Below are 13,706 nucleotides of genomic sequence, written 5' to 3'. Positions count from 1 at the left end.
TCTGCCTCACCGGGTCCTAGTCAAAAACCTGCCTTTCCTGGCTGCTGCTCAGAGTTTTTGGTTAGGGCTGAAACTTGGCTATTGCAATGGGTGCAAGAGACATCAAGTTTAGAAGAGCCATGCAAAATATCAGGTAACCTAAAAAGCGCTTCAAATCTCCACACACTCCTCCCTCAAGAATCTCTCTTCTGATCCCTCCCTGAGGCAGCTTTCTGGCAAGAGGCAGCTAAGGTGAGGTGGAGAAGGGTGAGTGTTGGCACGGTGGGACAGAAGGCTAATTCCAGACTCCCTTAGGGAGAGGATCACGCAGAGGTGAGATCTGCAGAATGATCTCCCAGGGGAAGTGAGAGGAAACCCCAGCCCTGAAGACACCTAAAACCAACGCCCTAGAGACACATTCCCAGAAGACGCACTGTAGGGACCAATCCTGATGGACTAAGTGGGGCATGATTAGCCCTTCCTGGGTTGAATTGCTATGGTGAGACTCTGTACAAGGATGTCTCTTGGCACCTGTAGATGCCTGGCATCCCTGCACTAGAGGTTGACCCTTGGTCTCAGTTATGAACTGGCTCTGGGCTAACTAAGCACCGTATTGTGATGTGTGCTTGCAGGAAGAGGGGAGGGGATCCAAGCTATCGGGGAAGGGGAATTCTGCTAGGGTGGTGGTGACCTGTGACTTACATGTCAGGCTTGATCTGATGGCCCCTCAATGGCTATTGCTGACTGCTGTGGGCAGCCCCCTTCCCCATGCTCAAGGATGGGTGGGCAGTAATTTTCACAGGTGAGGCCACTTAATGAATTTTGGTGTGTGGTTATGGGCCAGTTGCGCACACCCCCTCTCCCTGGAAGGGACAGCGCCTGGGGACTAGCCTCCCTCCAGACTTGTCTGAGGCCAGAGGCTTGGAATTAAAAACACAGCAAAGGATTGCCGCTCCCAGCCCATTGCTATCATGCTGCCTGGCAGCTGGCTGGGGTTGCTGCAGTTATTTGAAGGGCTCACGGCTCTAGCCCCAGCTGGGGTAGCACTGCAACCAGGAGCCAGTTAAATAGGATCCTGCTGCCTGAGCCACCGCCTGGAAATTCAGTATCACGGGCAGCAGGATATCAATAGAAAGTGACCAGATGAAGTCCGTGGGCTGGATCTGGCCTCTGGGGCACATCTTGCCCATAGTCCTGGCCCTGCTCAAGGACCCCTCAGCAGGGTCTTGGGGAAGAAGAGGCAAGGAGAGAAGCAATTGCTAAGATGGGTCAGTTGCCCAGGCCAGCTGGGATTTTGAGGCCTAGTGAGACCCTTCCACACCCCAGTGACTTGAGGCAGAAACTGAATGCAAATCCTCTGCTGAGAAAAGGCCAGTCCCTCTGAGCTAATAGAGGGACAAGGGAGGTGCAGGGCTGCTCGGCCTGACCCCAGCGTGACAGCCCCTGGGCTGTGGCGTGCAGGGCTGGGCCCCAGGGGGTGATACCTTCAAGCTGAGGGACGTTTGGGTCACACGTGACACGGGGCCCTGAACGCTGAGGATGACACAGGCTGGCCAGTGGCTCCTGCGTGGTACCCATCACACAAGCCACTGCCCTTTCCGAACTCTTTCCTGGGCAAAACTCTCCCTGAACTGACTGGCTATGCTGGGCATCTCAGGGCGTGGGCTGCTACTGCTGGTGCTCTACAGCCCTTCCTTGTGAAGGCTCAGTCTTGTCCTCTTTCAGCATCTCCCTGGGGCCATAGCTCTGAGGGGGGCTATTGGGCCCCCAACTTTCCATGCCCCCCAGGAATTGGGGCTGGTGCAGAGGTGCCCTGGAGCCTGCAGGAAGAGGGGAGCAGTCTGAGACGCGGTCCCTGGAGTGGTATGTGCACTCTCACCATCTCCTGGCCCTCGCCCATAGGCCTAAGGGCAGCAAGGACACCCTGCCCCAGCTTAGCCTAGGAGTGTTTGGGGTCAGAGTCAAAGGCTGCTGGTGGGTTTCTGCTCCTGATGTGGGGTGCGGGTTGGGCTGGGGCAAGGCCCTTACCAGCACGTGTGTCATCCCCCTGGGCTATAGGGACGGAGCCTGGATGTGGCCCCCTCCATTTTGGATGCTGTTCTGTGAGTGACACATCCTTGAGTGAGGTGGGGGAACAGCCGTAAGAGCCTGAGTGGGGCTCATCATGTGGGGAGGGTGCCATGGTGTGAACAGGGCTAGTGCTATAGGGTGGGGGCTGGGCAGTGTCTGCCCAGTTGCCTGCTGCCAATTGTGGGGTGTCTGGGCTGTATCATCCCCATCTGGGGGTGGAGCTCTGGAGTGGGAGGGACTAATAGGGTGCAGGTGGAGCTGTGGAGTGGGAGGGGCTAATAGAATACAGGTGGGGCTGTGGAGTGGGGGGGCTAGTAGAATACAGGTGGGGCTGTGGAGTGGGAGGGGCTAGTAGAATACAGGTGGGGCTGTGGAGTGGGAGGGGCTAGTAGAATACAGGTGGGGCTGTGGAGTGGGTGGGGCTAAGTAGGGTGGGGCTGTGGTGGGTGGGGCCATGCAGTGATTGCCTAGTTGCCTGGTGCCCATTGTTGTGGGCGTGTCTGAGCAGTACCAGCCCCACAGAGCAGCCTAGGTGGAGGGAGTAAGAGATCAGAGCCCCATGGCTGACTCCACTGTGCCGGTTTCACTGCCCTGTGGCTTTATCAATGCTGCTCACCGGTACCTGAGCGCTGAGGCCTTCCGCTTCCAGGTGGTGGCCACGGGCTTGGTGCTGCGGCCCCGCCAGGTCTGGGTGCTGCGCTTCGTGTCCCCGCAGGGGGCCGGGGCAGCCGGGCAGGACGAGGAGAGGGGGCAGAGGGTGCATCTGATCAGCTCACTGCAGCGCTTCCTGGCGGCTGATCCCAACGGCAAAGTCACCTGCGAACAGGAGGGCCCGGGCTCAGGTGCCCTCTTCCTGCTGCGGTACTACCCGGATGGCAAGGTGTGAATCCCCGAATAGCCCCCACAGCTCCAGCTCTGAGCCTGGTGCCGCAGGAAAGGTGTGAGCCACCCCTACCAACTGCCCCAGGCTGCCCACCCACTTCCTGCAGCTGCTGCGAGCTGCCGGACGGTGCAGCCCCCACCATGGGCAATTCCTCAGAGCCCCATTATGTCCCCCCACCCTGACAAAGCTGGGTAGGCACAAGCCGGCAAGCAAAGGATACCTGTGGTATTGGCCAAGCCTGGGGGCTCCCCGCAAATCACTGCCCTGGTGTGATTCAAAGGGGACCCATGTGCGGAGGCAGGGCAGGGGGAGCGCAGACAAACTTGGCTGCCAGGTCAGTTTGCTCTCTGCTCTGGCCACCTGCCGTATGGCGCCGCCCCGGCTCAGAGAGCGGCCGTGGGCCACTGCCACACAGGCTGGGGGGTATCATTCTGACCCCCTGTGTGGTGCCCCGTCACCCCCAGCTTCTGCCCCTTGCAGTGTGGGTGGGGAGGGGGACTCGGCCTGTGTCTATTCAGCTCCTGCAGCCGCCAGGGGGTGGGACAGGCCCCTCAGAAATGCCCCTTTCCTGTGCCTGCAGTGCAAGGTCCTGGCTGGAGGGGACTGGGTGCTCTGAGGCATCTTTTGCCTCCAGGCCAGTGACTGGAGTCCAGCAGGGGCTGGGAGCAACCATAACCCTTCCCAGGGGCTGGCTGCTGAGGGGCCCGGGGCAGACAATTTGTAGGCACCTCACCCTGGGAGCCGCATCCCTCCCACGCCGCAGCTGGGAGCCCCGGGACCAGGCATGGGCAAGGCACTGGGTGTGGGTAGAGGTGGAGCCAAGGGCATGATGGGGTTACGCAGGCCCCGCTCATGGGTGCGATGGAGCCGGGGCCTGAAGAGCAGGGAGACCAAAGGAGCCTTCAATGCTCATGTGTCAGCACTGACCGGGGCCCAGACACCCTCTCCTGAGACATGGGCCCTGGGGGTTTCCCACCTCTGCCTTGTCAAGGAAGTGGGGGGGGGGAGAATCTGGCAGATGCCCCTGGAAGGCAGGGAGCTGGGTGCCACCGGGGCCTCCATGCTGCACTGCAGGTGGGAGAGGACTACATGGGCCAACCTCCAGATTGAGAGTCCTGGGTCCTCTTCCAGCTGGCTTGGCCTGCCTGGTTCCTGAGCCTGACTGGTGGGGCAGTACCAGCTTCCTTCCTCCATGTCCCACTTGCTCCAGTCCACCTGGGGCCTGCTGGGCCCCAGCCCCTCTTGACTTGGCTCTCGGCTCTGCCGCCCTGGCACTGACAGGCTGCCCCTCCCGGCAGGTGTCGCTGCAGTGTGAGCTCACCCAGCGCTACCTGGGCGGGACCGAGGACAACGTCACCTGCTTCGCCCAGGCGGTGAGCGAGGGCGAGAAGTGGAGCCTGCAGCTGGCTCAGCACCCCAACGTGCACCTGCTGAACCTCGGCAAGAAGCGTTACCTGCGCCTCGACCCGCACACCGGGCACGTTCGCTGCAACCGCGACCTGCCCTGGGGGATCGAAGCCATCATCAATCTCCGCTTCAACCCCAAAGGTGGGCCGCACCGACCGCCCCACCCCCTTCTTGCCTGGGACGGGAGCCTTCTAAGGAGATCTTGGAGAGGGTGGGGGGGAGGTGTTGGGTTCTGCGACGGGTGCCACAGGGGAGCAGATGGGTTGGGGAGGGCTGGGATTATGAAGGGGAGCAGGGCACTGGGGAAGGATCTGGGGGTGTGAGGGAGAATGGGGGAGGCCAGGGGGCTGAAGCCTGGTGGCCCGTCGTGCCTGTCCCCCAGGCCTTGCACCATGATGGGTATTGCCACCGGCTTGGCTCCCGTACAGCCCTGAGGGCGTGAGCCCGGCGGCACTGAGCCGTGATGCCGGAGTGACAGGCTCTCCCTCTCTCCTGGGGCCCCCCTGCCCCGCTAGAGAACAAGTATGGGCTGTGGACCGCGGACGGGAACCTGCTGGCCGCCGACGGCTCGCTGCAGCCCGAGGGGTCCCCTCATACCCTCTTCCGCCTGGAGGTGCGGGGTGGCCTGCTGGCCTTGCGCGACGCCGACGGCAAGTACCTGACCGGGCGCGAGGCCGTCGTCAAGACCTTCAAGACGGACAAGCCCGGGCGCGACGAGCTTTTCGTGCTGGAGCCCAGCCTGGCGCAGGTGGCGCTGCGCACCTTCCACACCGGCGTCTATGTCGGCTGCAAGCCAGGTGAGCAGGGGCGGCCGCCGGGCCTGGGGCTACTCCCAGACACTTGGCCAGCGGCGGTGGCTGCCATGCCGTCTCTTTCCCCTTCCCTCCACCAAGGGCTGCACGTGCTGCAGCAGGGGAGGACCTGGCAGCCAGGCCCCATGTCCTGTGGGGCATTCTGCATGCGGAAGGCTCAGTGATTGCAGCCCTGGGCCAGGACTGGTTCTGGTTCATTTCTTGGCTCCCTGTAGGACCCAGCTTAAGTCACTGTCTTACCTCATCTCTCTAGGGCAGGGAAGCGTAGGCCCAGGGGCCAGATGCAGCCCTTGGCTTGCCTGGATCTGGCCCCTGAGGCTCAGGGCTTTCCCCCCAGTATTGGGGTGCTGGTGCTCCAGCCACCCCTTCCCCCTGCTGCCCCATTGCGGGGCTGGAGTCCACACAATTTCCTAGCCTGGGCCCCACTAGGCTTTGGTGTGCGGGGGGAGTGTCTTTCTCAGTCAGGGGCCTTGTCAGTGAGGGCTTGAGGGTTTTGTTCGCTTCTCATTTGTTTGTGGCCCCCAACTGATTTTTTTCCCCCCATGTGGGTCAGCGGCCCCTGACCCAAAAAAGGTTCCCACCCTTGCCTCCGTTCCCCAAGTGCAAAGTGGGGGATAATGATCCTCCCTTTCTCCATCCCGCCCCCTCCTTCCCCCCCAGCTTGGCTAGTGAAACTGAGACTTGTAGGGCAGGGACAAGCGCTGTGTCTGTACAGCCCCTTGCACAGTGGGGCCCTGATCTTGGTCTGGCCCCAGTGGTTATCTGTGTTTAAACTCAGGTGCAGTCTGAATTCTGGAGCAAAACCTCGTGGCCTCTGCCAAGGACACAAGTAATTTGGGATGTTGCAGCCGTTGGGATGTGGAAGTCTGTGCTGCACTGTTGACTTTTGGGTCGGTCACTGTACACTGTACATGGCTGCCCCATGTATTGAATGCAGGCCGTGGGGTTGGGCGTTGACAGATTGTGAGTAGGTTTAAGGGTTCGGCTCAGTGGGTGCCTCCTTGTCTCACTGAGGTTTCAGGCTGTCTGGCTGCAGCCTCAGGTAGCTGTCTGTCTTTGGAACCCGCTCTCCGCTCCTGTTTTCAGGGGGGCTCTGCCTTCCGTGGGCAGCCGGGGTCTCTTCACAAGGCCAAGGGACTGGAGTAGGTCTGGCTGTAGTCAGCAGAGGGCAGCACTGTATACCCACAGAGGCGGGCATTATTAACTCTCCAGGGTCCACGCTGGCACCACGCTGCCTGCCCTGTTACTGTGCGTTTCTTGCTGCCCACAGGGGCCGACGTTAGTGCCGGCGCCACGGCCGTCGGCGACACGGAGGTTTTCCAGCTGCTGATAAATGAGGCCACCAAGGAGACCTGTTTTCGCAGCTGCTCCGGCAACTACATCGGTGTGGTGAGTACGGCCAGAGCCAAGGGGTTGGCACAGCTCGAGCGATGGGAGGAGACGGCTAGAACCGTTGGCTGTGGCCAGCTGCTGGGGTGCTGCTCTGAGCGCTATCACTCATGGATGCAGACAACGGCCAGCCTAGGGCAAGGTGGCCCCTGGTTCTCCCCTGCCCTGCTAGCCAATCCCAGCCACTAGAATGTTCCCCGTTCTAGGAGTGCCCCACTGACACGGTGCCAGCTCGTGAAAGTGATAAACCCCCTTGTTCGAAACCCTCCTGCCTAGGCCCCTGAGCCTCAGTTCCTGTGTTCAGCTAGTGCCCTCTTTAGCCTTGTCCCAGAGCCATGTTCTCCCCCTCTCCTAGCAGGGACTGGGGGAGGAGGGATGTAGCCCCAAACACCGGACCTAGGCAGAGATTTCTCCCCTCCCCACCCCAGGAACAGCAGCAGCTCCTGGCCCCCAGAAAGGGGGAGTGCCAGGGTTCAGCATCCATCCCCACCCCTCACGTTGCCTCCTTGCAGGACTCCAGTGACATTCTGGTGAGCACCAGTGCCCAGGACAAGAGCGTCTGGTTCTCACTCCAGTACCAGGCGCAGAGGGCGACGCTGCGCTCAGCTGAGAACAGATATGTGACCATCAGGCCCAACCAGCGTATGATGGTGTATCCTGATCTGCCAGGTAGGGTGGGGAACGGTTGCTCCCCTGGCCAAGGAGTGGGGTTGGCAATTGAATGCAAGCCCTGCACATCCCACCCAGCCCTGTAGCAATGCTGACACATCCCTCCTGTGCAGTGGCTAGTCAGGGCTCATGTGCGAGCCAGGGCATCTCGGCCCAGTTCCCTGGCACTAACTGGCCCCCCTGGTCTGGCTTTGGAGCAGGGCCCTGAGGTGGGAGGCAGGGCAGAGGGAGCCCAGCACAGAAGCCAGGCCTTTCAGGGGCTTGCTTTCCAGCCACCATGGTGGTGATGGACACACTGCAGTGTTGACCTCCCTGCTCAATTCCCTGCCCTGGAAAGGTGGGTGGGGCAGAGGGGCTCCAGGGCCCTGCTCTCCAGGGGGAACAGGCCCGGGCCTGTTCATATACTGAAGGGAGGGTTCTCAGTCTTGCTTGACCAAGGTTTGGCCCTTTCGGCCTCCGCTCAGGGCCTGCAGCCTCCACCCCTTGCCCTGTGTGGGGCCAGCTAGGGCTAATGCTGCATGCGGGATCTGTGCCCTCAGGCAAGGTAACGGAATTCCTGCTCATGCTGGTGAACCGGCCGTTGGTGATCCTGCAGAGTGAGTTCGGCTTCGTGGGGCTGTGCCCTGGGACACAGCGTCTGGATGGGAACCGCCCGGACTATGATGCCAGCGTCATGATGATCACTGAGGATGGCCACTACCGCTTCAGAATTGGTGCGGGCATGGGGTCCCTGCCAGGGGCTGGGCTGTGGAGATGCCAAAGGACTGAGGATCCTAGGGGCTGAGGGGTACTGGGGAGGATGCTGGGGTCCCTAGCAGGGCTGGAGTGTGGGAGGACAGGGGATGGGGGCGCTAAGGGCTTCTTGCCAGCAGGGCAGGGTGTCCCCATTTTGGAAGGGGTTGTGTTCAGGATAACCCTGCCAGGGCTGAAAACACCCTTTCCCCCATTAGTGGGGGGACAGACAAATGAACACAGCCAAAGACCTCAGATCCTCCCCTTGCTATCTGGAGAGCACTTCAGAGGAACAGGGGGAGGGGGAGGGGAAGTACCCCCTTGCTGCTCCTGTAATCCTCCATCTTGACTCTAGCACAGCTCTGGCATGCACCTCCTGCTTCCGTAATACCCTGTGGCAGTACCTCCCCAGGTTCACAAGCACCCAAGTGTGCCTCTTCACGCTGGGTCCCCCCCGCCATGCCTCCTCCTCTGCCCTGATCCATAAATCACAAGGCCCTAACCACCCCCTGCAACCCACAGAGAACAAGAACTGGACCATGGACAAGGATGGGCTGATCATGTTGACAGGCGAGCGTGGCAGTGACTTCATCATCCAGTTTGCCTCTTCCAGCTGCCTTGTGATGAAGGCTCCCAACAACAAGTATCTGGTGGCAGAGGCAGGGGGCCGCCTGTGGGCAGGGGCTGTAGATGTAGCGTCTGCCACTCCCTTCCGCTACTGAGGGACTGTAACCCCTGAAATAAACTCCTGTGCTGACTCGGAGCGCCTGACTGTTGCCAGGACCTGCACCCCTACCCTCCCTGTACCCCACTGCTGCCTATGCAGCAGGTCAGGGCAATTAGGGTAGGGCTTGAGCTGCCACCAGCTGGGGAGTGAGAGACGGTGGTGAGCTGAGGAGGCTTCTCCCAGCTAGACCAGTGCCTGTGCTTTGAAGGGGTGCCTGCCAGGCTGGCTGCTAGTGGTCTGGGGAGAATCCTGAGTCTAAGGAGAGAGCAGCTGCCGTAGCAGAAAAATAAATATTTATTGGAAAATAGTACTGATTTGAAGGATGGGGTAGGAGGACAAAAGTGCCAAGAGTCACTGCTACAGCAAATAACACTGAGTCTGAGGAGTGGGTGCAAGCACCTCCCACTCGATTACTGCACACATGATACGGAAGGAGGTGGGGGTGGTGAGGTCTGCCCTGTCACACCCTGCTGACCTAGGACACAACAGGTGTAGGCATGATCTGTGGGGGTGTGGCTCAAACAAGCTTTAACCCCCATCCAGCAGGGCTGGAACAGGATCCAGGACAGCTTCTGACAGCCTCCCTTCTGTCCCCCTCGGCATGGCCCCAGATAGGGGTGGTGCCTGGGCACAAGGAATGGCTGCTTCACATGGTACCAGGTCTGGGAAGTGAATTAAAGTCTCTTTCCAAGCCGCTGGGCACCCCGGCGGTGGCTCTCTGCCTGGCCGGGGCTGATGCAGAATGAGGCTGCAGCTGGATCTAACGCCAAAGGACTGAGAGGCTGCCATCAGACCAGCCATGTAGGGAGCGAATGTGTGGCCTCCGGCCCCAGGCAATGTGTAGCCTTGTCTGGCCTGGAACAAGCCTCAGTACGAGTCCACCCTAGAGGGAGATAAACAGCAATGAGCCTGGCCATCACTAGCAAACCTGCGGTAGCTTCCAACCTCACCCTGAACTGGGCTCTGGCTAAGGGGAGCTTCCCTCACAACCCTGGGCAGTCCTGTCACCCCACTGGCTTCTCTCTCTCAAGAATCTGTCCTCATCCTGGGGAGAGGCAGCCCATCAGAGGAGAGGCATGCAGGTGAGGAAACAAGCAGGGGCAATCGGGAATGGCACCCAGAAGTCCTGATCCCTAGGCACATACAGGAACTGCCTGTCTTGGGTGTCAGCACCATTTTCTCTCCCCACTTTGCCCATCCCCTATTTATGCCCGCTCCAGCCCCAGAGCTTGTTTTCACCCTGAGATCCAGTCTCCCTCCCAGCCAGTTTGTGCACTCCAGCCCCTCTCTCTGCCACTCAATCTTCCACTGCCTCCCAAGGCAGGAGGCAGCAGGGGAGGGGTACCTGGAGAAGGAGGCCAGGGTGAGGATGCCCAGGAGCAGTTCGACGGCATAGAAGAGCAGCAGGATGGCGTTGAGGATGGCCTCCAGCCGCAGGGCGTAGGTCTGCAGCAGCAGGTAATAGGCTGCCATCACCGCTGCCGGGAATGTCAAGGCCAGGCTGATGGAGAGCGGCACCTTCCGCTGGCACAAATTCCCTTTGGAGCCTGCCACATGGCACAGTGTGTGAGGCAACCGCTCCCCACCCTGCAGGCATCCATGCATGCAGAGTGCTGGGGAATGGTTTACACAGCCCTCTCCCCTTTAGGGAACAGGCTCCAATTCAACCCCAGGCAGGGGGCTGGGAATGGGACAAGGGCATTTCCTTTCCAGGGATCTGGCTCCAATCTGGTCTGGGCGAGGGGGCTGGCTGGCTCAGGCAAAGAGCTCTCCAGTTCTAGGCACTGATCCATCTCCAAGTTGTGAACAAAAGGGAGTTGTACTGACTGCTTGGCAGTCCACTGAACTCAGGGTACCAGCCTGGGCAACTTGCCTTGCTGTTCCAGAGCTGGCCATTAGTCCTAGGCACTCACCAAAAAATATCCGGGTGACTTCAATGCCGAGATAGAGGAAGAGCATGACCAGATCCAGGGCTAGGTTGGCAGAGGGGTATGGTAACAGCAGCCCTAAGGACACAAAAGTCACCTGTTTCAGGAGGAGCACAAGACCCTCAAACTTTCCCGCAAGTCTCATGGACAGCCCTAGAGAGGTCCAGCAAGGACACAGACAGGCTCATCTAAAGGTCCCAGTCCTTGCCCAGTAAAATGTTAATGACTTCTTTTTACACCTCCTTGTACTAGGGTTGTTAAATATTTGTTAACCAAATAGTCGATTAACCTCATGAGTTCCTATCGGTTAGTCAACTATTCTATAGTCCCCAGGCTGGGGCTGGCAGCCAGTGCACTCTGGCCCCACTCCCGAGGAGCCCCCTGCTACCACACGCTGCTGTGTCTCTATCAGAGGCAGCAGCATAGGTTGCCAGGTGGGAACTGCCTGCCACGTTGTACTGCTGCCTCTGATACAGAACTGAGCCGGGCTGCCTGGCATCTAATACGTTTTAAATGCAGAGCCAGAAGGGGGTAGGTCCCGGACCCAGTGCAAGCCAGGACTGAGCCAGGCTGCTGGCCAGCCTGCTAAAACATTTACTGGCAAGGGGCAGAAAATGCATGTAGTCTGTAGTATTAACCTATAAGCTTTTGCTTATTGGTTAATTTACTGTACTATTACAACCCTACCCTGCATCAGATGCAGCCCTGCGAGGGAGTGGGGCTGGCCAAAGCGTTTAAGTCAAATGACACTCCCCTGGGCTTGTCCTGGGATACCTGATGCCACAGCCCAGACAGCAGCCCCTGCTGCTAAAGGCAGTTCCATGGCCCTGGTGATCTGAGATGGAGGCTGGAATGGCAGCCGAGGGAACTCACCTTTATAGACAAATATGAAGATCTCCAGGAGGAAGTAAGTGGCGTAATACCACCCATTAAGGAAGAGCAGGATTTCCAGCGGGGTGGAGGAGAGCTGACGGCCTGGGGGATGAACAGCATGAGTGGGCAAGGTGCCACTCCCCAGACAAGTCTGCTGGCCTCAGTCTTCTCCCAAAATGGGCAGAGGAAGCCAGAAGACCCTGAACTGCGTTAACGCCAAAGGTGAAAGTGAGTGAGTGTCGCCCCAGTGCCCTTGGAATCTGGTACCGGGGCAGCCCAGCCCCCAGCCCCCCCCCATCTCCTGCCCTGAGCCCCCCCCATCTCCTTGGCCTGACCCCTGCGCTGGCTCCGTGCATGGGGTGGGGCAAGGGGAGGCAGGTGCCCCCCCCATGGTGCCGGGGTTGGGACACATGCGCCCCTCCCCCCCAGGAAAGGTCAAAGGCCACCCCCCTCCGATGGGGCTCACGTGACACCGCCCTGCTCCCCCCCCCCCCCGGAGGAGGGGCATGTGGCAGCCCCAGGGAGAGCAGGGACGTGGGGTCACGTGGCGCCCCAGCTAGCGGAGGGGGAGGGGGACGGACCGCCCCGAGGGTGGGAGATGGGGAGGTCACGTGCCTTTCCCACATGAATGAGGGTCACGTGGCGCCGCCCCCCCCCCCGCTCGGTGAAGGCTCCTGAGGGGAGGGGGAGGGGGGAGGAATCCGTAACCGCCCCCGCTCCTCTCCCCCAGCCCGGCACTTACTTCTGAGCGCCATCTTCCATCGCCATGGAAACTGTCACCCAGCGACATCGCTTCCGGGTACGCGGGCCGGCGAAGCGGAAGTGCGGGGGCCAGAGCGGCCGGTGCCCTGCGCCGCTCCGTCCGGCTCAGCCCCGCCGCTCTATGGTGCTGGAGGACCCGCCGGGCGCCGCGCCGCGAGCTCAGCCCGAGGCGAGCGAAGACTCCGCCCCCAGTGCTGGTTTAAAGGGGGGGGGGTGTCTCGTGCCCTACCCCGCCCTCTGGCTGCAGGAGCTGGGGCGCTGTGCTCCCCAACATGAGCATGTAGCTCCCCCCCCCCCCATGGGGACCTGGACCTGGAGCCCTGAGCTGCAAACCCAGCTGAGGCTGTGGAGCTCCCTTGTTCTCATCTCTCCCTGCCAGTGGTCCAAGTGCCACTACCTGGGACAGCGAACCACACTAGGGCTAGGGCTACACTCGCGGCTTCTTCTTGTGCAAGGGTTCTTGTGCAAGAAGTCTTGCTCAAGAAAACATCCACACTGCCATGTGCGAGCGGTGCTTTTGCGCAAGAGCGCCCATGGCAGTGTGGATGCTCTCTTGTGCAAGAAAGCTCCAGTGGCCATTTTCTTGTGCAAGAAACCCCTGCCGAGCGTCCACACTGCCCTCTTGCGCAAGAGGGCTTACACCTGTTAAAAAAGAGCATAGCTCTTGCGCAAGAAGCCCTCTCTCACCACGCTGTACTGTAAATTTTCTTGCACAAGAGAGGGTGGGCAGTGTGGACGCTCTGCAGATTCTTGCGCAAGAACCTGCCAGTGTAGACATAGCCTAGCTGGGTGGGCTACAGTAGCAGTTTTCAAGTACCTGAAAGGGTGTTAGCAGGAGAAGGGAGAAAAATTGTTCTCCTTGGCCTCTGAGGATAGGACAAGAAGCAATGGGCTTCAATTGCAGCAAGGGAGATTTAGGTTGGACATTTGGAAAAACTTCCTGTCAGGGTGGTTAAACACTGGAGTAAGTTGCCTAGGGAGGTTGTGGAAGCTTCATCACTGGGGATATTTAAGAGCGGTTTGGAAGGGCATCTATCAGGGGTGGGGAACCTAAGGCCAGGGACCAGATGCAGCCCCCAGCTTGCTTGGATCTGGCCACCAAGACACAGGGGAAAGTGAAGTGTCTTTCTGCATCTTAGGTTTTTTTTCCTTCTCACTTGTGTGCAGCCCCCAACTGATTTTTCTGTGGGTCTGCAGCCCCTGACCCAAAAAAGGTTCCCACTCCTGTTCTAGATGGTGGTTGGTCCTTCTGTGAGTGCAGGGGGTTGGACTAGATCTTTCCAGGTTCCTTCCAGTTCTATGAGCCTATCAAAGAGTTAACACTACCATTGGCTCTTCCTCTGATCTCGGGGCTCATGGCTAATATTGGGGGCATTACATGGTATACACTCTCTTCATTGTCCCATATGAACCCTGATTTCCCATCAATTGCCAAACAGCAAGGCTGGTGACTACAGTACCACTGGCAGCTTCTG

At 59.7% G+C, this 13,706-nt stretch overlaps 2 protein-coding genes across 2 annotated transcripts; one reads left to right on the top strand and one right to left on the bottom strand.

The window, feature by feature from the left end:
- The first annotated feature begins 2,522 nt into the window (after positions 1-2,522).
- On the top strand, positions 2,523-10,216 carry LOC102446070 (fascin-like). The gene is made up of 7 exons (XM_075928434.2): positions 2,523-2,929; positions 4,231-4,480; positions 4,855-5,136; positions 6,422-6,540; positions 7,053-7,209; positions 7,749-7,922; positions 8,464-10,216. Exons 1-7 carry the CDS (start codon positions 2,609-2,611, stop codon positions 8,661-8,663), a joined length of 1,503 nt encoding a protein of 500 aa, XP_075784549.1. The 5' UTR covers positions 2,523-2,608; the 3' UTR covers positions 8,664-10,216.
- On the bottom strand, positions 8,945-12,362 carry TMEM216 (transmembrane protein 216). Its single transcript, XM_075928435.2, has 5 exons — positions 12,212-12,362; positions 11,470-11,571; positions 10,582-10,674; positions 10,014-10,215; positions 8,945-9,551 (listed from the first exon to the last, which is right to left on the bottom strand). The coding sequence occupies exons 1-5, from the start codon at positions 12,222-12,224 to the stop codon at positions 9,536-9,538; spliced, it is 426 nt and encodes a 141-aa protein (XP_075784550.1). The 5' UTR covers positions 12,225-12,362; the 3' UTR covers positions 8,945-9,535.
- Between the last annotated feature and the right edge of the window lie 1,344 nt (positions 12,363-13,706).

This window comes from Pelodiscus sinensis, chromosome 5, assembly GCF_052426305.1.
Source record: "Pelodiscus sinensis isolate ZL-2025 chromosome 5, ASM5242630v1, whole genome shotgun sequence".
Classification (NCBI taxonomy): domain Eukaryota; kingdom Metazoa; phylum Chordata; order Testudines; family Trionychidae; genus Pelodiscus; species Pelodiscus sinensis.
This window is presented reverse-complemented; position numbering and strand designations above follow the sequence as displayed.

Coding starts and splice junctions, on each gene's coding strand:
- LOC102446070 (XM_075928434.2), top strand. CDS start 2,609: ATGGCTGACTCCACTGTGCCGGTTTCACTGCCCTGTGGCTTTATCAAT. Junction 2,930..4,230: donor GGTACTACCCGGATGGCAAG/GTGTGAATCCCC, acceptor CCCTCCCGGCAG/GTGTCGCTGCAGTGTGAGCT. Junction 5,137..6,421: donor CTATGTCGGCTGCAAGCCAG/GTGAGCAGGGGC, acceptor TGCTGCCCACAG/GGGCCGACGTTAGTGCCGGC.
- TMEM216 (XM_075928435.2), bottom strand. Junction 10,675..11,469: donor CTTCATATTTGTCTATAAAG/GTGAGTTCCCTC, acceptor TTGTGTCCTTAG/GGCTGCTGTTACCATACCCC. Junction 10,216..10,581: donor AGTCACCCGGATATTTTTTG/GTGAGTGCCTAG, acceptor GCCATGTGGCAG/GCTCCAAAGGGAATTTGTGC.